The 21,843-nt window shown below is 44.2% G+C and overlaps 2 protein-coding genes across 3 annotated transcripts in view; both read right to left on the bottom strand.

Annotated features, from left to right (window-relative positions):
- Positions 1-1,150: 1,150 nt before the first annotated feature.
- dpydb (dihydropyrimidine dehydrogenase b) lies at positions 1,151-19,461 on the bottom strand. The gene is made up of 26 exons (XM_083927731.1): positions 19,221-19,461; positions 18,887-19,045; positions 15,272-15,382; positions 14,721-14,803; positions 14,532-14,619; positions 14,062-14,223; positions 13,043-13,239; positions 12,547-12,628; positions 11,339-11,426; positions 10,545-10,652; positions 10,262-10,431; positions 9,677-9,887; positions 9,111-9,295; positions 8,111-8,326; positions 7,831-7,995; positions 7,639-7,707; positions 7,479-7,562; positions 6,011-6,131; positions 5,748-5,867; positions 5,505-5,647; positions 4,788-4,842; positions 3,970-4,091; positions 2,761-2,907; positions 2,379-2,441; positions 2,168-2,245; positions 1,151-1,618 (listed from the first exon to the last, which is right to left on the bottom strand). Exons 1-26 carry the CDS (start codon positions 19,230-19,232, stop codon positions 1,451-1,453), a joined length of 3,207 nt encoding a protein of 1,068 aa, XP_083783857.1. The 5' UTR covers positions 19,233-19,461; the 3' UTR covers positions 1,151-1,450.
- A 1,376-nt stretch (positions 19,462-20,837) lies between these two features.
- The window catches only part of odr4 (odr-4 GPCR localization factor homolog), a 9,371-nt gene continuing 8,365 nt past the window's right edge, over positions 20,838-21,843 (bottom strand). For both annotated transcript variants that reach the window (XM_083928059.1, XM_083928060.1), the window contains exon 14: positions 20,838-21,230. In XM_083928059.1, the coding sequence (XP_083784185.1) occupies positions 21,160-21,230 (71 nt within the window). In that variant the 3' untranslated portion in view covers positions 20,838-21,159. The remainder of the gene's footprint in view (positions 21,231-21,843) is intronic.

Genomic DNA, 21,843 nt, shown 5'->3' with positions numbered 1-21,843 from the left:
ACGTATTTCTTACTTAAAGTTGTTTTCCTTCAGTATTGTCTATCATACAGTTAATATACATATATGAACAGCGTTATCTGTCACTAACAGTCACAGTGAGCGTGAAAACAGTCCAAATATAGTTGTTGTTAGTGTTAAATCACGCATGTGTGTGAGGCAGACTGATAACTGTTAACTGACCGTGATAATCTGTCGACGAAGAAGAGTTCAAACCGCCCGTGGCTTCGAAAATGGGAGAAATGAACGGTGGACCCATGTGAAGTGACCTGTCTGCAGCCAGACCTTCAGAACCAAGTGAGAGAGATGTCTCAGCTTCATTATGACGTCATAACAAACAGAACGGAGTCTCAGAACCGGAGAGTTCCAGAACCAATTAACCAATTAACCAACCTTTCTACTGTGTTGTGTGTGTGTGTATACTGTATAAATATATATATACATCAATATATATATATATATATATATATATAAGGCAGTTTAAATGGAGTTTAAAATGTATGTTAAAGTGTGCATCACCTGCATGTCCTTCCTGCTACTTCTATAACCATTAGTCATATATAATATCAGTTCACTTCAATTCAATTCAGTTTTATTTGCAGTGCCAAATCATTACAGTAGTTATCTCAGGACACTTTACAGACAAGGTAAAGACCACACTCTATGACTTATTTATGATTTACAGAGACCCAACAATTCCCCCGTAGAGTACGGTGGCGTTGAAAACCTTCACTATAACAGACAGGAACGTCAGACAGACCCAGCTCTGTGGACGCACATCTGTCTACTAATACTCAATAAATCAATAATAATAATAATAATAATAATAATAATAATGCAATAATCACTTGTAGAACAAATATTCAGATGTAGTAAGGATAGAAGTATAATAGGAACGTGTGTGTGTGCGTATGTGTGCGTGTGAGTGTGTCTGTGTGTTTGTGTGCGTTTGTGTGTGTGCGTGCGTGTGTGCGTTAAGTACATTGTTTCAGTAGCTGACGTGTGAAAGTGGTTAAAGGACGCTGCAGTGTAAGAAAGGAAGCAGTGAGACACGTTTCCTCATCAAGCTCCAGGGTACACACGTTTGTTGCATCAGAAAAACTTTATTTAAATCATCAGGCACATGAAAGATTCACTTCATTCTACGTTCTTACATTAAACACAGAAAATCTACATTTCATTTGAACTCGTCTACGATCACAACGCACGTAAACGTGATTACAGAGAATTCACCATGTCTGACATCGTCTGAGTCACAATCACTGTTCAATTAGTGACACATTCATTTGGATACGGTGCTTTTATCGCTGCTTCTATTTATTCAAATCAAGGTTAAATGTGATCATAAACACACAAGTGCGCTGCATTAACGGGACACAACAAACGTCTCAGTGTGGCAGATTAATCAGTCGTGAAACTTTATAATCTCTGTTGTTAAATAGGTGGAAAGTTTTCAGCAGACAGGACTGACGGGCACGCCCCTCTTTGGACCCTTATAGGGCGTTTTCATGGTAACCATCTTGATGCAGTCTATGATTGGACAGACGCTGAGGCACAGTGTGCAGCCCGTGCAGCTGTCAGTCACCATGGGAAAGTGGGTCTCTGGGTCGAACGTTATAGCCTGTGAAAGACAGGAAGCAGGAAGCATGTCACATGTCACAGGACGGACGGATGAGTCTGTAACGTTAGAGTTTAAAGTGGAACCCGTGGTCTTTCTCCGCTTGAAAATGTGTCAAATAAACAGTTCGTGTATAGTTGTATCAAAGTGTCGGGCAGACGGACAGAGAGACAGACACACACACACACACAGACACACACAGACAGACGGACGGACAGACACACACAGACGGACGGACGGACAGACACACACACAGACAGACAGAGAGACAGACAGACACACAGACACAGACACAGACACACACACACACACACAAAGACACACACACAGACAGACACACAGACAGACACACAGACACACACAGACACACACACACGGACACAAAGACAGACGGACACACAGACAGACACAGACACAGACACACACACAGACACACACACACACACACACACACACACACACACAGACACACACACACACACACACACACACACAGACACACACACAGACACACACACACACACACACACACACACAGACAGACAGACGTACCTGGTATCCGGAGTCGTTGCAGGTCATGTAACACTTTCCACAGTTGATGCACATCTCCTCATCGATCACAGCTTGGACCTGTCGGGGTCATGATCGTGATCAGTGTAAGTTACATTCATGTCATAGTGACTGTCCATGACCTTCTTTCATACGCACTCGTTTGGAGCGTGCGGTTTATTCGCTCTAATGTGTAAGACATAAAAAAGGTTACCTGCTCCATGTTGTCAAGTTCCTGGTACGCTCCGATGTGGCGCAGCGCTCTGGCGATCACATCCTACAAACACAGCCACGGTGGTTAGGTGAAGAAGTTAGTTCACACAACAGAGAACCCAAGGGGAGGGAGAGTGTGTGTGTGTGTGTGTGTGTGTGTGTTTGTATGTGTGTGCGTGTGTATGCGTGTGCGTGCGTGCGTGTGTGGTGTGTGTTTGTGTGTGTGTGTGTGTGTGTGTGTGTGTGTTTGTGTGTCTCTGTGTCTGTGTGCGTGCGTGCGTTTGTGTGTGTCTGTGTATGTGTGCTTGCGTGTGTGTGTTTGTATGTGTGTGTGCATGCTTGCATGCGTGCTTGCGTGCGTATGCGTGCATGTGTGGTCGTACCTTGACAGCAGGCACAGGTTTCCTGGGCGCGTTCACTCGGCTGGTGTCTGTTTCCATCCCGTCTGTTTCTGAGTGTCTGAGCTTCTTCTTGTAGTCTGCGATGGCGTCCGTCCTCTGCTGGAGGTACGGACCGAAGCTAGGGAGGCTCTGAACACACACACAGAGCACAAACACACTCCGGTCGTATCAAAAGAGCGGAGATGGCAGCGCGCTAAGAGGATAAACAAGTATGAACTTTAACTTTAATACTTTAATGAGGCCGACACACGACTCTGTCTTAGGTCTTTAGCTTCAGACCGAGGGAGCGTCTCATGTCTGTATCTGTAGTGGATTCACTTCTTCTCCAGACTCCGCACAGATGAGGACAGACTTGGGATCAGTGGCTTCTTATGAATGTCATAACAAGACGCCTTTTACTGTGTATAAAACCACCTTTTAGTGCAGATACACACCATTATCAAACTAAGCGTGCAGCCGGAGGTGGTTTTATTTTAGCTAAAGCAAAAACCAAAACGATTCAGCGTTCAGTCACATACAGAGCAACGTGTGAACGCAACCTACTCCCAACAAAACACTCAATATAGTTTTAAAAAAATCACTTAAAGACAATTACCTTCAACAAAACGTCAGTGTAGTGAGTTGATTCTTTAGAGATAGATTCATTCAGAGTCGTGTAATCTCTGTTTTTTGGCTTTTTGTTTAATTTGTATAATTCTGACACTGTTGGAGTTGTATTTTTTGGGATGTGATGTATAAATGTTTATGTACGCATCTGACCAGGCTGGGACCAGGACCAGGACCAGGACCAGGACCAGGAACAGGACCAGGACCAGGAACTGGACCAGGACCAGGACCAGGACCAGGCTGGGACAGGACCCAGATGCGAACATGAACTGAGTCCAAGTCCAGTTGCTTTTGACTGAAATTGCGTTGGGGAGCTCATTTTTGCAGCAAAACACTAAAGTTAACCTGAAAACGACTGTAACTCACCAAAGTCCTTTAATTCCTATGTTAAAATGAATTAAGTGTCACTTCACTGGTCCAACTATACACTCACTAGTCCACTTTTATCACTTTGACTTGAGCATTAAGGCCTGGAGGGTTATCTCCATATAAAGCAAAATATATATTAACATCCCTGAACGGCAGCATTAGTATTATAACAAGTACAACACTAACAGAAGTGTTATTGGTGTTAAACTGTGGTACCTTTCCCACCAGGTCCTCCAGTCTGGGGACTGGTTTTCCCTTCTGATGTCTCTGTGTTGGAGGAGACTGACCGTCCCAGTCCTTCAGCTCCAGACTCTTCAAGTACAACAAGGCCTTCAGACCTGAACACACACACACACACACACACACACACACACACACACACACACACACACACACACACACACACACACACACACACACACACACACACACACACACACACACACACACACACACACACACACACACACACACACACACACACACACACACACACACACACACACACACACACACACACACACACACACACACACACACACACACACACACACACACACACACACACACACACACACACACACACACACACACACACACGTTATCATTTAGTATCTCCAGGCAGAAGCATCTGGATGCACTGGACCAGTTTAAGTTTGTATTTCATTTTGTATTTGTGCGCACGGTTCAAAACCACACACACCATAAACCACGGTGTATCAGCATGTTACTGCTTTATGGGATTTTCTTTGTTTTTGTTTAATTTTCCACGTTTTAATCTTTGTTTTTCATCTTGTTGTTGTCTTTTGTGTCTGTACACTACTGTAAAAGAGGGCGACCTCAGTAACCATCACTGTTACTATTTCAACTGTTTCCATTAGGCTATTTTTAGCTATGCACAAAGACAGCTGCTATTCCTGACATTATATAAATACACAAACATACTGGCCCTTCTTTGCTTTAGGGTTAAATATGCTAGAACCTTCTAAGTATATTTTCACCAAGGAGAATATAACGTAAGCACGATTACATACCCACACAGTAATCCTCAATCACAGTGAAGTCCTGGTTCTGTACTGCACTGCACACCTGAGGGAACCAGACGTCAACAAAAAGAACCAAAATCAAATAAAGTAAGATTTTAATTTGCTTCAAATTACTGTAATTTGGGACCACTTAACCACCGGTCTGTGACATCACTCTCTTTCATATTCATCCCTATAATTACTCCGACTCCTTTTTCAAAACCCACTTTACCAGCCACCCTGGTTGGTGTCACAGTCCTCTGTCTTCACGGTCTTCAAAGGCGTCTGTGTGTCGGTACGAGGTGTGAAGATATCCAACTCAAGCAACGCCAAAGCCTCCACAAATTTAAATTACTATACAAACGCTTTATCTGGTCACCACATGTATAAGGAGGGTGATCTTACATCAATAACGGTCTTCTTTACCATCGTGGACTTGTTGTCCTGACGTTCATGTGTGTTGCTTTTTTGTTTGTTTGTTGTTTATCATCATGTTGCTTTGCTAAACGCCGTTATGTGTGTGTTTTTGTTTATTTACATTTATTTGCATAAATTCAGGAAGTGACATCACACATTCTGTTTAAGACACTTGAGATTTGTTCTTCTTCTCCTTTTCAGGCACAATTGCATTCAAATGTTGCTGTTTCCTGTGCAAATGCTGTTGTAATGAATGTTGCCTGAAATAATAATTATAATAATATAATAATATAAATGTTATATTATCACCTGTAACACTGAGGCTCCAGCGTGAAGGAACTGCAGTCCACTCTCTGCTGAGTCGATTCCTCCGGTGGCCAGAACCGGGAAACCAGGAATTGCTCTGGCGATGGCCGACACTGCTCTGAGAGCGATGGGTCTGATGGCGTTACCTGCACGCATTGGTAATATTATGAAGAGCTCGGGGTGAAGAACCTCACGAAGAGCTAATTCAGAGTGTCAGTCAAAGTCATTGTTACTGTGAGTCCTTACCAGACACCCCTCCATACGTGGTGCGTTTGCCCTTTCCGACGCTCGGCCAGGGGGAGCCGTCAGCCTTCAGCCCCATCATACCGGAGACCGTGTTGGTGGCAGTTACTCCGTCTGCTCCACCTATAAAACAACCATCACAGACAGTGAGTACATACACACACTCTCTACGCTGAATGTAAATGATCTATGAGAAGTACAATGATGTGACAGGAAGGATGCGGAGAACAGAAGAAGGAGTGTGCACGGTGTGGTGAAGTGTTTACCTTCGTGAGCAGCTTTGGCGATGTCGACGATATTTGTAACGTTTGGCGTCAGTTTGGCAAAGAAGGGAATGGAAACCGCTGCACGCACCCAGCGGCAGATGTTACGCACCAACACGGGGTCCTGATGACAGAGATCACAAATCATTCAGCATCTTAAATTAGAGGACACTTGATGGTATTTAACTACAATGGAAGGAGTCTCTGTCTCTGTCTCTGTTCTGTGGTTTTCTCAGCAACCGTTCATCTGATCCACTTCACACTCGGCCGGTGTATTGCTGAGGACCTGAGGAGGCGCGGTGTTTAAATTTATGAGAAATTTTAATTAGCAGTGACTTATGTAAAGTTTATAGGAGGACCACCATGGGGCTGTTAAGTCTGACGTAAAAAACAAATTCCGGGTCCAAAAGCTTCGACGAACTAAACATGTGAACAGTTTTGTTTACTTCTTTCTTCAGTGAGACGACTTTTCATCGATCGTAATGCAGTAAAATGACAATTACGTTGTTTTTTTTACTCAGATCTGTTCAAACAACAGGGAACACAGCACTGTGGCACGGAAGGCTTGAGTTTATAAATTCCTTTGCATATTGTAAAACAAAGTCCGTTACCGAGAGAAGATATTCTGCTTTAATAACATTAGCCCCACACAGGCAGGCTTAGCAGATGTTTTTCTTTGAACCTAAAATCTACTGCACCGTCGATGAAAAGAGAGCTGAGGAAGGCAAAGCTCTGGATCTACCGCTCAGTCCTGGTTCCTACCCTCACCTGTGGTCATGAAAGCTGGGTCAGGACCCAAAGAACCAGGTCGCGGGTACAAGCGTCTGAAATGTGTTTCCTCAGGAGGGGGTCTGGAGTCTGGAGAGAGGGGCAGAAGTTCAGCATCCGTGAGGAACTCGGAGTAGAGCCGCTGCTCCTTTGTGTTGAAAGGAGCCAGTTGAGGTGGTTCAGGATCATCTGGTAAGGATGAACACTGGGCGCCTCCCTAGGGAGGTGTTCCAGGCACGTCCAGCTGGGAGGAGGCCTCGGGAGAGACCCAGGACCAGGTGGAGAGATTAGATCTCCACACTGGCCTGGGAACGCCTCAGGATCCCCCAGTTAGAGCTGGTTAATGTGGCCCGGGAAAGGGAAGTTTGGGGTCCCCTGCTGGAGCTGCTGCCCCCGCGACCCGACCCCGGATAAGCGGTTGAAGATGAGATGAGATATAAAAACCGTAACTAGGGGAAAACTATATCATGGCAGGTGTATTGTTGAGTAACCAAAGAAGCGCAGTGACGAGTGTGAAGTAGTTTAGATGAGCGATTCTCGAGAAAGCTGTAAGCAGTGACACCAGTCTCTGAACTAGTCCTCTATAACATGGCAGGATATGAAAGGATGCAAAACACTGTCTGCAGTATGATCACAGTGCTCATGACAAGTTATTCTCTGTGCACAAACCGTAGACCAGACCAGTATTTGTGCGTTTGAGTACCTGTCCACAGGCCAGTCCCATGCCTTTCTCTCCCATCCCGTGAGGACACGACAGGTTCAGCTCCAGTGCGTCTGCTCCTGATTCCTAAAGACACACAGTTTGATATAAAACACACTTATACTGCGTAGTTATTCTGTTACAGGCCTGTGATTTCTCTAACCTCGGCCATCTTGGCAAGTTCTGTCCAGTCTTCCTTGTTGTAGCTACACATTATACTGGAGATCACCACCTGACAGAGAGACGGGGAACGTATCAACACATAGATCCACGTTTATGTGTTCAACTGCAACATTTTGCCTGTTGTCAATTATGTTTTTCATGTTCTCAGCACGTGACGTGACGGGAAACTCACGTTATTAGGGAAGTCCCTCTTTAGCTCGGCGACCGACTGACACCAGTAGGCCGCCGTCTTCTCACTGATCAGCTCGATGTTGAGGAAGGAGCCTTGACCCGGTCCGTACACGTGACCTGAGGTGGTGCCTCGCACGATACGAGGGGACACGTTGGTCACCAGGTCCTGCAAAATCAAACAACAGTTAGAAATATAGTGAAAAATATATTGACGTGAGAATGATCTCATCTCATCTTCAACCTCTTATATTGTGTGTGTGTGTGTGTGTGTGTGTGTGTACCTTGTCGAGTCCAAAGGTCTTGGTCAGAGCGAAGCCCCACCCTTGTTCAAAAGCTCTTCTGATCATCGCGGTGCTGGTGGTGGGAGGAGCCGACGCCAGGCCGAACGGGTTGGGGAACTTTATTCCACAGAGCTCCACACTGATGTCCACTTCATCGATGGCGCTGTAGAACAACGGCAGCTTGGGGACCGGGTCCACAGCCTGTCCGTGCAGGGACTGAAGGAGGAGGGGAGCGTTTTACTATATACTGTCTCTATACACACAAGATATACAAACATTTTACTTACGTCATTAATACTGGAGACCATCTAGCGAACGACAGACATGTAAAGTTTCATAGCTTTGTTTAGTCCTAGGGCGCACTCACACTGTCCTTTCCGCACCGCGCCAAAACAGGTATTTCGGGTCAAGCCTAGTGCGTTTGACCAGTGTGAGTGCAACCGCTCCACGCATGGCCGTCCACGGCCCGTCTGAGAGAGGTGGGCTTTTGTAAAGCACGTTTGCACATGTACGAGCACGAGGCCTACGGTGGTTCTGAGGTCATTTCCTGTGCGCCTGTTGGGACGTCGAAAAAAGAAGGAGGGACCATGCGCGGACACTTCAAACAATGGCGGTGAAAGGTTCACGTGGGTGTGATGCGGAGGTGGAGTGTTTACTGCAGATTTGGTCGATGAAAAGATTCAAAAACAGTCGACAAGACGCACAAAAACTCAGAGGTCTACGGAAAGATCTGGAAACAAAGCCACGCATCGCCATGACGTCATCAATGCGTGTGACGTGTTACGGCGTGATGACGTATAGGCAGCAAGAAGCATTCTCCGAGGCCCAGGTAGTGTGAGTACAAACGGGCCTGGAGGGGGGGACAAGGACCCTAAAGCACGGTGCGCGGTGTGGAAGGACAGTGTGAGTGCGCCCTTAGCTCGTTGGCTGCAGGATTAGATCTGGTTGGACCCCTGGATGTGAAAGATGCGCTGAATGTTCTGATCAGAGACAAATGTACCTGCATGTATCTGTGAATGTGCCACGACGCCTGTTTGCCATCGTTGACCGATTCCACGGTGGTGTTTGCCAAACCAGCGATGTCTCCCCCTGCAAACACCCAGGGCTCACTGGTCTGCATGGTGTCCGCGTTCACCTCTGGAGTCCCCCAGCGAGTCATCTTCACAGGAGCCATGGCCTCGCTCACTGCACACACACAACATACGGTGATGCTTTATGCTCTATTTGGTCTAAACGGGACCATAATTTACTACAGCTTTTACAGGTTTAAGTGGAGTCTCCCCCCGCTGGACATTAGAGAGAATGCAGCTTTAAGTGGAGTCTCCTCCTGCTGGACATTACAGAGAATGCAGCTTTAAGTGGAGTCTCCTCCTGCTGGACATTAGAGAGAATGCAGCTTTAAGTGGAGTCTCCTCCTGCTGGACATTAGAGAGAATGCAGCTTTAAGTGGAGTCTCCTCCTGCTGGACATTAGAGAGAATGCAGCTTTAAGTGGAGTCTCCTCCTGCTGGACATTAGAGAGAATGCAGCTTTAAGACACTTCACCATCGGCTCATTGGTAAATCACCTTGCGGATCGCTGAGCATCGACCCAAAGGCGCTGATGATGTAATCCGCCTTCAGCCTGACGATTTGGTCTTCGTCTTCAAGCCAATCACCTTCCTCGGTCTGCTCGGTGCGACAGAATTGTAACCCGGCAACCCGACCGCTCTTCATGATGACCTCACGAGGAGACAGGAAGGGCAGGAACTCGCACTGCTCCTCCTTCGCCAACTCCATCTGACACAAAACAAAACACATGTACTCTCGGTTTTAATTCATTCATTCATCTTCAAACGCTTGTCCCTGTCGGGGTCGTGGGGGGGTGGAGCCGATCCCAGCTGACATCGGGCGTGAGGCGGGGTCCACCCTGGACAGGACGCCAGTCTATCACAGGACACATAGAGACGAACAGAGACAGACAATCATTCACACCTACGGGTGATTTAGAGTCATCAATGAACCGAACACCTGCACGTCTTTGGACTGTGGGAGGAAACCGGAGAACCCGGAGAAAACCCACGCAGATTCGAACCAGGAACCCTCTTGTTGTGAGGCGACAGTACTGACCACCACACCTTATATATATATATATATCTGTCCTTCATCCGTACCTCCTCAGGAACAGCCCTGATGTTCGTGAACCCCTTCCTGAAGCAGACGTAGACTCTCCGCGCTCCGCAGCGGAGGGCCGAGGTGGCGCAGTCAAACGCAGTGTCACCGGCCCCCAGGACTATCACTGTGCCTTTGAGCTCCGGCAGAGACGAGCGACACTGACACATGCCTGGACAGAGTGACACACAGACAGACGCATGAGCTGCATGTGGGTATACTTACAACATAAAAACGCAGAAAAGGATGCGTGGGGCGATTTAGACCCGGTGTTCACCGCGGTACCTTTCTTGCTGGCTGATGACACCATGGGCAGGAAGTCTTTGGATGTGAAGAACCCCTGATCCATAGTTAGACCCTGGAAGATCTGAGCTCTGTTGGCCTGAGGGAGACCTGGACACACGAAGGAGAAGGAGGAGGAGGAGGAGGAGGAGGAGGAGAAGGAGAAGGAGGAGAAGGAGGAGGAGGAGAAGAAGTAGAAGAAGAAGGAGGAGAAGATAGAGGAGGAGGATAAGAATGAGAAGGAGAGGGGGAAGATGGAGAAGGAGGAGGAGAAGAAGAGGGAGAAGATGGAGAAGAAGGAGTAGAAGAAGAAGAAGAAGGAGAGGGAGAAGATGAGAAGGAGGAGAAAAGAAGAAGAAGAAGGAGGAGAAGAAGGAGTAGAAGAAGAAGAAGAAGGAGGAGAAGAAGGAGTAGAAGAAGAAGAAGTAGAAGAAGAAGAAGAAGGAGGAGAAGAAGAAGGAGAAGGAGGAGAAGAAGGAGTAGAAGAAGAAGAAGTAGAAGAAGAAGAAGAAGAAGAAGAAGAAGGAGGAGAAGAAGAAGGAGGAGAAGAAGAAGGAGGAGAAGAAGAAGAAGTAGAAGAAGAAGAAGAAGAAGAAGAAGAAGGAGGAGAAGAAGAAGGAGGAGAAGAAGAAGAAGTAGAAGAAGAAGAAGAAGAAGAAGAAGAAGGAGGAGAAGAAGAAGGAGGAGAAGAAGAAGGAGGAGAAGTGTAAAACATAATAAATCAGATTTCATGTTCACTGAAATATAAACTCCAGAGATTAAAGGTGAATAATCCATGAGGCCGAAGATTCACTCACCGATGCCCATGAAGACGGCCTTAAATCCATCCTCCTTTAGGGACGTCAGAGTCATCCCACCAACACCTAGACCCTTCTCACACACCACCTGGTGTTTACACACACACACACACACACACACACACACACACACACACACACACACACACACACACACACACACACACACACACACACACACACACACACACACACACACACACACACACACACACACACACACACACACACACACACACACACACACACACACACACACACACACACACACACACACACACACACACTTAAATTCTCATATTTGTCTGATAAAACTCTGACCAATCGTTTTATTCGGTCTGAATAAAACGATTTTCAGAGCTTCCTGTGTGTCATCGTCGCTCCGTTTCTCTTGCCCTGCTCATGCTGCGTTCAAGTGCCATGGGAAGTCCGTAGTTTCGGACCTCCAACGTGCACTGAAATGCCTGTCAAAGTGGAACCTCCTAGAGAATACAGGGGAGGTCGATCTCCCTCAAATTCAATAGTATGAGGTTCCACTTTGCCTAGTTGGAGGTCCGAAACTTCAGACTCCCCATGGCACTTGAACGCAGCACTTCTCTCTCTCCGCCCGTGTCGGGGGAGGAGGGAGAGTCAGAGGTCAGGCAGGGTGAGAGGGTGGGACTGGAGGGAGGCGCTGAGAGACACTGCAATGCTCCGAAAGGTGTAAACACGCCATTATCGTCCTCATGTTCATCAACGTCCAATATCATCGATCAACTATCATGAATTATTTTATTTCTACTTTCATTTTCTGTCCAATACTGAACTTCAGGAACAAAGATAGCAGAAGACTTAACAAAGAGACAGTTACTGTGTGTGTGTGTGTGTGTGTGTGTGCGCATACATGCGTGTGTATGCGTGTGTATGCGTGTGTGTGCCTGCGTGTGTGTGTGTGTATGTATGTGCGTGCTTGCGTGCGTGCGTGTGTTTGTGTGCATGTGTGTTATTTTAAGTGTGTGCGTGCGTGTGTCTGTGCGTGCGTGTGTGTATGTGTTTGTGGCCGTGTGTGTGTGTGCGTGTGTGCGTGTGTGCGTGTATGTGTGTATGTGCGCGTGTGTGTGCATATGAGTGTTTGTATGTGTTTGTGTGCGTGCGTGGTTGCGTGTGTACATGCGTGTGTGTGTTTGTGTGTGTGTGTGCGTGCGTGCGTGCGTGTGTGTGAATCCCACCTTGACTCCCAAATCCTTCATCAGCTCTATTTCCCACTGGACGACCTCGATGGGAAGCCGGAACTGAGGGATTTCCGACGTGCTGCACGGAGACAAACAACAGTCAACTCAATCTTATTAACCGTACCAAATCGTAACCACGGTTACCTCCAGACACTTTTCATACGGAGAAGGTAGAGACCACAATATACCACTTACTCACGCGTACATCGTTGACTTTCCTTCCTTTCACCTCGTTCGACATTTGGCCTCAAATGTTCTCTTTACTTTTGTTTGCATCCATGATTTTATTTTATATTCTTTATTTATAACTTTTAATCATTCTCGCTTATTTGTATTGTCCTGATCTCTGTGTGTAACTCTACATAATTCTTCCTGTGTATTAAACAGGATGTGATTAACTTTAAACTAAATAAACACAAATCACATATTTGATTTATGATGAACAGTGTGATGATGATGATGATGATGATGATGATGAAGATGATGCTGTTACCTCAGCCCTCCGATGTACTTCTGCTTCTCAAACACGGTGATGTTGTCGTATCCGAGACGGGCGAGGAAGGAGGCACAGCTGACTGACGCTGGGCCGCAGCCAATCAGAGCTACGGGCGCGTGGTAAGACTCTGGCATCTCATTGGCTGGAGGGAGTTGGGGATTCCGGATCTGAGGGATTCCCATCTTGCTGAACACCTGGGAGGAAACACAGAGGGCGAGTCGCTTTCAATGGCACAATGCAACTTCAGATTTAGTCATTTTGCATCTTTTTGTGGTGGTTTTGCATCTATTTTTAGTCATTTTGCATCTTTTCGTGGTGGTTTTGCATCTATTTTTAGTCATTTTGCATCTTTTTGTGGTGGTTTTGCATCTATTTTTAGTCATTTTGCATCTTTTTGTGGTGGTTTTGCATCTATTTTTAGTCATTTTGCATCTTTTTGTGCTGGTTTTGCATCTATTTTTAGTCATTTAGCATCTTTTTGTGGTGGTTTTGCATCAATTTTTAGTCATTTTGCATCTTTTTGTGGCGGTTTTGCATCTATTTTTAGTCATTTTGCATCTTTTTGTGGTGGTTTTGCATCTATTTTTAGTCATTTTATGTTTCCATGGCGTCATTTTGTTGCTTTCTGTGGTCTTTTTGCATTTATATTAAATCATTTTATGTGTCTTTGTCATCATACTTTGTCTCTACGTGGTGGTTTTGTGTCTATTTTCAGTCATTTAGCAAAAGCGTTTCTCTTCGTGGTCGTTTATCAGCAACATTTTGTGAATCAGGGCCCCTGATGATATAACTGTGGCCTCCTGGGTGAAAGTCCTGTGTTGGTTTAACTCATCCACCACCTCGACCTACTCCGTCACTTTTATCCTGGAGCAGTTTCCCTGAGCGTCTAATTATGCAGCAGAAGGTTTAAAGCGTTTTTAAACGGACGCTCAAGGAGGAGAACGGTTGAAACTCATCTGAGAAGTTAGTGGTTCTAAACTACCCATCGTGTGTGATACAGAATATAAATGTCGTACCTCGGTAGCAAACTGCTGCAGCCCTCCGATGTTAATGGGCCCCTCCTCAGACGCGTACAAGTTGCAGCCGCCCACGCACAGCTCTGACGTGGGACACACCATCCCACAGGTCAAACCCAGAGGGTTGTCAGAGAGGATGGCCCGGGCTGAGCCATAGTAGTTCTGACACACACACACACACACACACACACACACACACACACACACAAATGATAAGACATGACATTAGAAGTACTTTTCATTTTCTGTGAACCAAACACCTGCACGTCTTTGGACTGTGGGAGGAAACCGGAGAACCCGGAGAAAACCCACGCAGACACGGGGACAACATGCAAACTCCACACAGAAGGGCCCCAGCCGGGATTCAAACCAGGAACCCTCTCACTGTGAGGTGACAGTGCTGACCACCACATCACAGTGACGCCCAAAATCATGTGTATATAAGGGAAAATGTATATATTGTGCAGCACCTTGTTAGAGATGCTGGTGATGAAGGACTTTATGTCCAGGTTGGTCGGGCAGCTCTTCTGACAGGGGGCGTCCGCACACTTCAGACACCTGAACACACAGAGTTCACTTTGATTCAACAGTTTAAGATGTGAAAAAGACGTGTTTCAGAAAGTCAGACGTGTCACACACACACGGGTTATCATCCTCACCTCAGTGCTTCCCGTAGAGCTCCGCGCTCGCTCAGCGTCGTGTGTTTGATGTCGTCGAAGTTGTTCTCCAGCTTCACGCAAGACTGAAGAGTGGAGGAGAAACGACAACAACGGGGAGAGATTAAAGAACGCTGACAGACGAGAGGAGGGGGACATGTTGGAGAAATGCTGCGGAGTGTTGTGGAAATGATTTCTTCAACAAAGATCAACAAACAGGAGCCAGTTGAGGTGGGTCAGGATCATCTAGTAAGGATGAACCCTGGGCGCCTCCCTAGGGAGGTGTTCCAGGCACGTCCAGCTGGGAGGAGGCCTCGGGGAAGACCCAGGACCAGGTGGAGAGATTAGATCTCCACACTGGCCTGGGAACGCCTCAGGATCCCCCAGTTAGAGCTGGTTAATGTGGCCCGGGAAAGGGAAGTTTGGGGTCCCCTGCTAAAGCTGCTGCCACCGAGACCCGACCCCGGATAAGAGGCTGAAGATGAAGCTCTGCACCGGTCACATGATCAGGTCAGACAGAGGAGACACAGTATTAAACCCTGCAGGAGACTCACGTCACAGTTCTTCTCGGGGTTCCTCTTCCAGTGCTTCTTCTCCTTCTTCTTGTTGGCCGTGGACATGATCTGAGTGTGAGACTTCACCCGGGGGTTCAGAGCCAGGATGCTCTGGAAGAACAAGGGAAGAATAAAACAATGCATCCACAAAGACTCCTGACAACAATGGAGACATGTTTTAAACGTACAGAGCAAAAGAACAGCTGTGGGTGAAATATATCAATAATTTATCCCTTAAGTTAATTGGTTTTGCATCTATTTTTAGTCATTTTGCATCTTTTTGTGGTGGTTTTGCATCTATTTTTAGTCATTTTGCATCTACTTGTGGTGGTTTTGCATCTATTTTTAGTCATTTTGCATCTTTTTGTGGTGGTTTTGCATCAATTTTTAGTCATTTTGCATCTTTTTGTGGTGGTTTTGCATCTATTTTTAGTCATTTTGCATCTTTTTGTGGTGGTTTTGCATCTATTTTGAATCATTTTGCATCTTTTGTGGTGGTTTTGCATCTATTTTTAGTCATTTTGCATCTATTTTTAGTCATTTTGCATCTTCTTGTGCTGGTTTTGCATCTATTTTTAGTCATTTTGCATCTTTTTGTGGTGGTATTGCATCTATTTTTTAGTTATTTTGCATCTATTTTTAGTCATTTTACGTTTCTATGTCGTTGTTTTGTTTCTCTCTGGTCAGTTTGCATCTATATTTAATCATTTTTACGTGTCTTTGTCATTATTTTTGTGGTCGTTTTGTGTCTATTTTCAGTCATTTCGCTCTTCGTGCTCATCTTCCAGCAACACTTTGCGCCTGCATATTGTTTATCTATAGAAGTCCATGTACCTTTGTTGGGGCAGGACCTGCACCTTTAATGTTTAACTTGTCATGACAGCGCTGACACTTGCCTTTGGAACGACACGTTTATGGATGATACCGACATCTGTACAATAATAACACATCGCTTCAGTGAATTATGGGTTCATTTTATGAGGGAGTTGTTTTTCAGATGGCTTCTTTTTGTTGCTGGTGAACTTGTGCTGTTATCTGTCTTTGCAGCAAACACACACACACACACACACACACACACACACAGATCTGCTGATGAAAGCTCTGGACTTCTGGAACATTCTGGGAAGTTTGCTTGTTTGGAAGCTCGGGGTTAAGATGATAAGATAAAGTCGCACCTGATCGGGTCACTGCGAACAAGGGACACGTTTTCAAACGGCCTTCACTGCCCGTGGTGAGAATACACGTTACTACAGTTATTACATTTTAATATGGCTTCATGCAAACATGATCTCGGCTTCACAACTCATATTTTTATGATTTCCGTTTAGAACGATTTGCCCACACGTGCACACTCAGACCAAACCTCAGCTTACAACACCAAAACACGCATAAAACCATATTAGCAGGACTGTATAACTTGGTCGTTATCCTTTTCATAAATGGCAGAGTAGCATTTTTAGTCATTTTGCATCTTTTTGTGGTGGTTTTGCATCTATTTTTAGTCACTTTGCATCTTTTTGTGATGGTTTAGAATCTATTTTTAGTCATTTTGCATCTTTTTGTGGTGGTTTTGCATCTGTTTTTAGTCATTTTGTATCTTTTTGTGGTGGTTTTGCATCTATTTTTAGTCATTTTGCATCTTTTTGTGGCGGTTTTGCATCTACTTTTAGTCATTTTGCATCTTTTTGTGCTGGTTTTGCATCTATTTTTAGTCATTTTGCATATTTTTGTGGTGGTTTTGCATCTATTTTTAGTCATTTTGTATCTTTTTGTGGTGGTTTTGCATCTATTTTTAGTCATTTTGCATATTTTTGTGGTGGTTTTGCATCTATTTTTAGTCATTTTGTATCTTTTTGTGGTGGTTTTGCATCTATTTTGAGTCATTTTGCATCTTTTTGTGGTGGTTTTGCATCTATTTTTAGTCATTTTGCATCTTTTTGTGGTGGTTTTGCATCTATTTTTAGTCATTTTGCACCTTTTTGTGATGGTTTAGAATCTATTTTTAGTCATTTTTGATATATGGGTGTTTTCAGAGTGAGTGTTTTCAGGACCTTGACCCGCTGATAAAGAGAATAACAGATAAAAGCTTGAACTTCACATAAGTTCATAGTGACTTTGTTCCATTGTGAGATTTTACCACAGACTCCTCTTCACCGCTGTGACTCTGCCCTCAAACATGATCACACAAGGTTTCACTATTAGTAGTTATTAAAAAAAGAGCATACATTCAATTCAATTGAATTTCATTCCTTTAGACGTGTCAAGAAACATTTTCCAACATGATAAGTGGAATAATTAAAATATTTAAGGCATAAATCAGCGTCTGGAGTGTTTTTCACACCGGCCTGTTTCAGCCTGTTTTCAAATACCACCGTTACATCACGGCCACGTCTGGCTCGCATCATTATTATCATTTATGTTGTTATTATGGATGTTACATGACTGTTATGGATCATTGTTTTATGTCCTGGCTCAGGTTTGAATAACATGAACACATTGTACATATAAAGAATGAATGCCGTAGAACTGTAATTTATTATCTAGTTCATGGGTGTCAAAGTCAAGGAATGAATGATCTTGGCCCCCGGGATGATATTTGACTAGTATTAGAACCGGCCCGCACGCCACAGCCGCCTGCTGGTGTTTTTCACGCACCAAAACTACATTACCCACAATGCAACGGTAGCCTGCGAACTCACTGCAACGCTACAGGAATAAATGAAATAAATTAGGTGGTATCAGATCGATGAATAACGATCGTATTGGTGCCTGAACGTCTCCATTTGAAGTGAAATTTCAGTGTAAAATCATCCCAGACTCACTCTAGGAACATACACTCATCACATAACGCATGAGCAATCACCAGAGAGGCGTGCTGATGGTGGTGGTGCCTGCTGCCGTCGTCCTGCATGACGCTTCCTGCTGCTTTTATAATCTATCACCTAAGCTGTGCTTGTTTCTACTGTTTTACTATAATAATAAGTCATATTCACATTACTATAGATATGATTATAGTTACTGGAAGTGTGTCTGTCTCTGTCTTTGTCTCTGTCTTTGTCTCTCTCTGTCCATCTGTCCGTCTTTTCTCTCTCTCTCTCTCCTTCTCTTCCTCTCTCCGGTGCAGACAGATGTGCGTCCTCCACAGAGCTGGGTCTGTCTGACGTTCCTGTCTGTTATAGTGAAGGTTTTCAACGCCACCGTACTCTACGGGGGAATTGTTGGGTCTCTGTAAATCATAAATAAGTCATAGAGTTTGGTCTTTACCTACTCTGTAAAGTGTCCTGAGATAACTGCTGTTATGACTTGACACTGTAAATAAAATTGAACTGAATTGAATTGAATGTTGCATGACCAATTACCAGAGATTTCCCAGAGAGGCGCCAACAGCCGGCGGCGTCAGCAGTGATTAGCTCGGGGCGGCCGGTTGAACACACCTAAACACCCCCTTACACCACCAACACCGCTCACACAGGGCAACACTAGTATTCACTCTCAGATAATCTATAATTCTAGATTTTTACAATGATCGTCGACATGATTAGTGTTCGTTCCTGTGAGCGTGAGGTGGATTTATCCTCCGCACAAGGTCATTTATGTAAACAGAGAACATTTTACCTCGATGTCGGGAAGATCTTTGCTCAACATGATGCTTCTTTCTGCTTTCAGGACTAAAATCTTCTGGATTAGAGGTCCGAAGCACTGTCCGGGACGGCTCCGCTCCAAAGTGGATCTACCTGCGAGCTGACGGTTCTTATCAGGAACCACTTCTCCGCACTAACAGTTAAAGGACACAGGGGAAGTGGGTATCGCTCTGTGCTGGGTCGAAGTTCAGCAGATGTGGACAGCAGGCACGTTTGTGGGAGCGTTGCTCCGGAGCTCTGGACAAATCAAACAATAACCACAGTAAAGCGTCAGGTCCAAACTCCACCCTGCATACATATTTACGTACCTCACTGTCCATCTCTGTTTTACCGTCTCTGTTGTGAACAGGCGACTGTTTGGGGTCATGGACGTGTTCTGAGCCAATGACCCCATGGCACAGACATGTTCTGTAACAGGCCCCCGCTCTGTCGACACAGGGACAAGACACCCGAACTCAAAGAGCCATTTTGGGTCTTTGTGCACATTTTAAGCCCATGTTTGGTTGTTTGACATTTGACTTATAAATTTTAGTCATTTTGCATCTTTTTCTGGTGGTTTTGCATCTATTTTTAGTCATTTTGCATCTTTTTGTGGTGGTTTTGCATCTGTTTTTAGTCATTTTGCATCTTTTTGTGGTGGTTTTGCATCTATTTTTAGTCATTTTGCACCTTTTTGTGGTGGTTTTGCATCTATTTTTAGACATTTTGCATCTTTTTGTGGTGGTTTTGCATCTATTTTTAGTCATTTTGCACCTTTTTGTGGTGGTTTTGCATCTATTTTTAGTCATTTTGCATCTTTTTGTGCTGGTTTTGCATCTATTTTTAGTCATTTTGCATCTTTTTGTGGTGGTTTTGCATCTATTTTTAGTCATTTTGCATCTTTTTGTGCTGGTTTTGCATCTATTTTTAGTCATTTTGCATCTTTTTGTGGTGGTTTTGCATCTATTTTTAGTCATTTTGCATCTTTTTGTGGTGGTTTTACATCTATTTTTAGTCATTTTGCATCTTTTTGTGGTGGTTTTGCATCTATTTTTAGTCATTTTGCATCTTTTTGTGGTGGTTTTGCATCTAATTTTAGTCATTTTGCATCTTTTTGTGTTGGTTTCGCATCTATTTTTAGTTATTTTCCTGTCTGTGGTCATTTTGCATCTACATTTGTGTGTCTTTGTCATCAAGTTTGTCTCTTTGTGGTTGATTTTGGTCGTTTTTGTGTAAACTTGTTTCATGTTTTCAGCAACATTTTGTGGGTCGGAGCTCCTCCATCCATGCTCGGGGCCCCAGGCTGTTAGTCTCCCTCTCTCTCCTTCTTCTTCTGTCTCATCTTTCTAACTCGGCTGACCTGCAGCAGTCAAGATGTGAAACGTTAAAATCTGTGTTTTATATTGAAGGAGAGAATAAAGCTTCACTCAGTGTGAAGCTGAATTCAGATCATGGCTAAAATAACAAATATGTTTCCTGATATGAAAACCTTTTTTACAGAACATAAATGCATGGGTTGATTTATAGAAATGGTTTCACATATCTATTAATCATATCTTAATTTATATCTGTATTATGGTCAGCAACTGACTCATACTAAACATGTTTATTCATCTATTTTTCTATTTCCTCACTTTTCATTTCTAGAATGGGTTGACAATATAAATGCAGTGTTTGTAAAATGTGTAATAATGTTAAATATTCTTTAGTAAAGTTATTGGTTTAGGAAAGCTGAGCGATCGGAGCACAGTACACATAAAACAAAAGATATATTATAATATTATTATTTTCATTTCAGCTGAAACAAAAGTCACTACACCTGCCTCCATATTGGTAATCAGTTTATTTTGAGCGTGTAACATTTAATTTGTTTTTATGAAATATGTAATTATTGAGTTTGTTTACGGGTTTATTGTTATTGTTATATATGATATTTTGTTTGGTTTTATCTTTTGCGACAGAAAGAAGTAAAGACAGAAAGTCTGGAAACAACTCTAATGTGACACTGACTCCCAACAGTAAAGTTGTGAGCTGTTAAATTAAAACATTTTCCCTTTTACGTCACAAATAATAACTTTAAACATTTCTATTATATAAATATCAATATCATGAAGAAAGACCATTGTTTTTAACATGATGCAGATTAAAGATCCCAGAACAGACGTTTGTGGAAATGTTACAAACACTTTATTTTTTAGTGTGTGTGTGTGTGTGTGTGTGTGTGTGTGTGTGTGTGTGTGTGTGTGTGTGTGTGTGTGTGTGTGTGTATTAAACGTCACTGAGATAGAGCATCGAGGCAGCAGAGGCAAGTAGGGCGACAGCAGTTGCCATGGCAACACCTAAAAAAACACAGAGGAGAGTTAGGACCATTTCAATCAGGTCTGAAAAGTGAAGTCAATGTCCACTTAAAGCTGCATTCTCTCTAATGTCCACTTAAAGCTGCATTCTCTCTAATGTCCACTTAAAGCTGCATTCTCTCTAATGTCCAGCAGGAGGAGACTCCACTTAAAGCTGCATTCTCTCTAATGTCCAGCAGGAGGAGACTCCACTTAAAGCTGCATTCTCTCTGATGTCCAGCAGGAGGAGACTCCACTTAAAGCTGCATTCTCTCTGATGTCCAGCAGGAGACTCCACTTAAAGCTGGATTCTCTCTAATGTCCAGCAGGAGGAGACTCAACTTAAAGCTGCATTCTCTCTAATGTCCAGCAGGAGGAGACTCCACTTAAAGCTGCATTCTCTCTAATGTCCAGCAGGAGGAGACTCCACTTAAAGCTGCATTCTCTCTAATGTCCAGCAGGAGGAGACTCCACTTAAAGGTGCATTCTCTCTAATGTCCAGCAGGAGGAGACTCCACTTAAAGCTGCATTCTCTCTAATGTCCAGCAGGGGGAGACTCCACTTAAAGCTGCATTCTCTCTAATGTCAAGCAGGAGGAGACTCCACTTAAAGCTGC

The sequence above is a fragment of the Echiichthys vipera genome (genome assembly GCF_963691815.1).
Source record: "Echiichthys vipera genome assembly, chromosome: 15".
NCBI classification, from domain to species: Eukaryota; Metazoa; Chordata; class Actinopteri; order Perciformes; family Trachinidae; genus Echiichthys; species Echiichthys vipera.
This window is presented reverse-complemented; position numbering and strand designations above follow the sequence as displayed.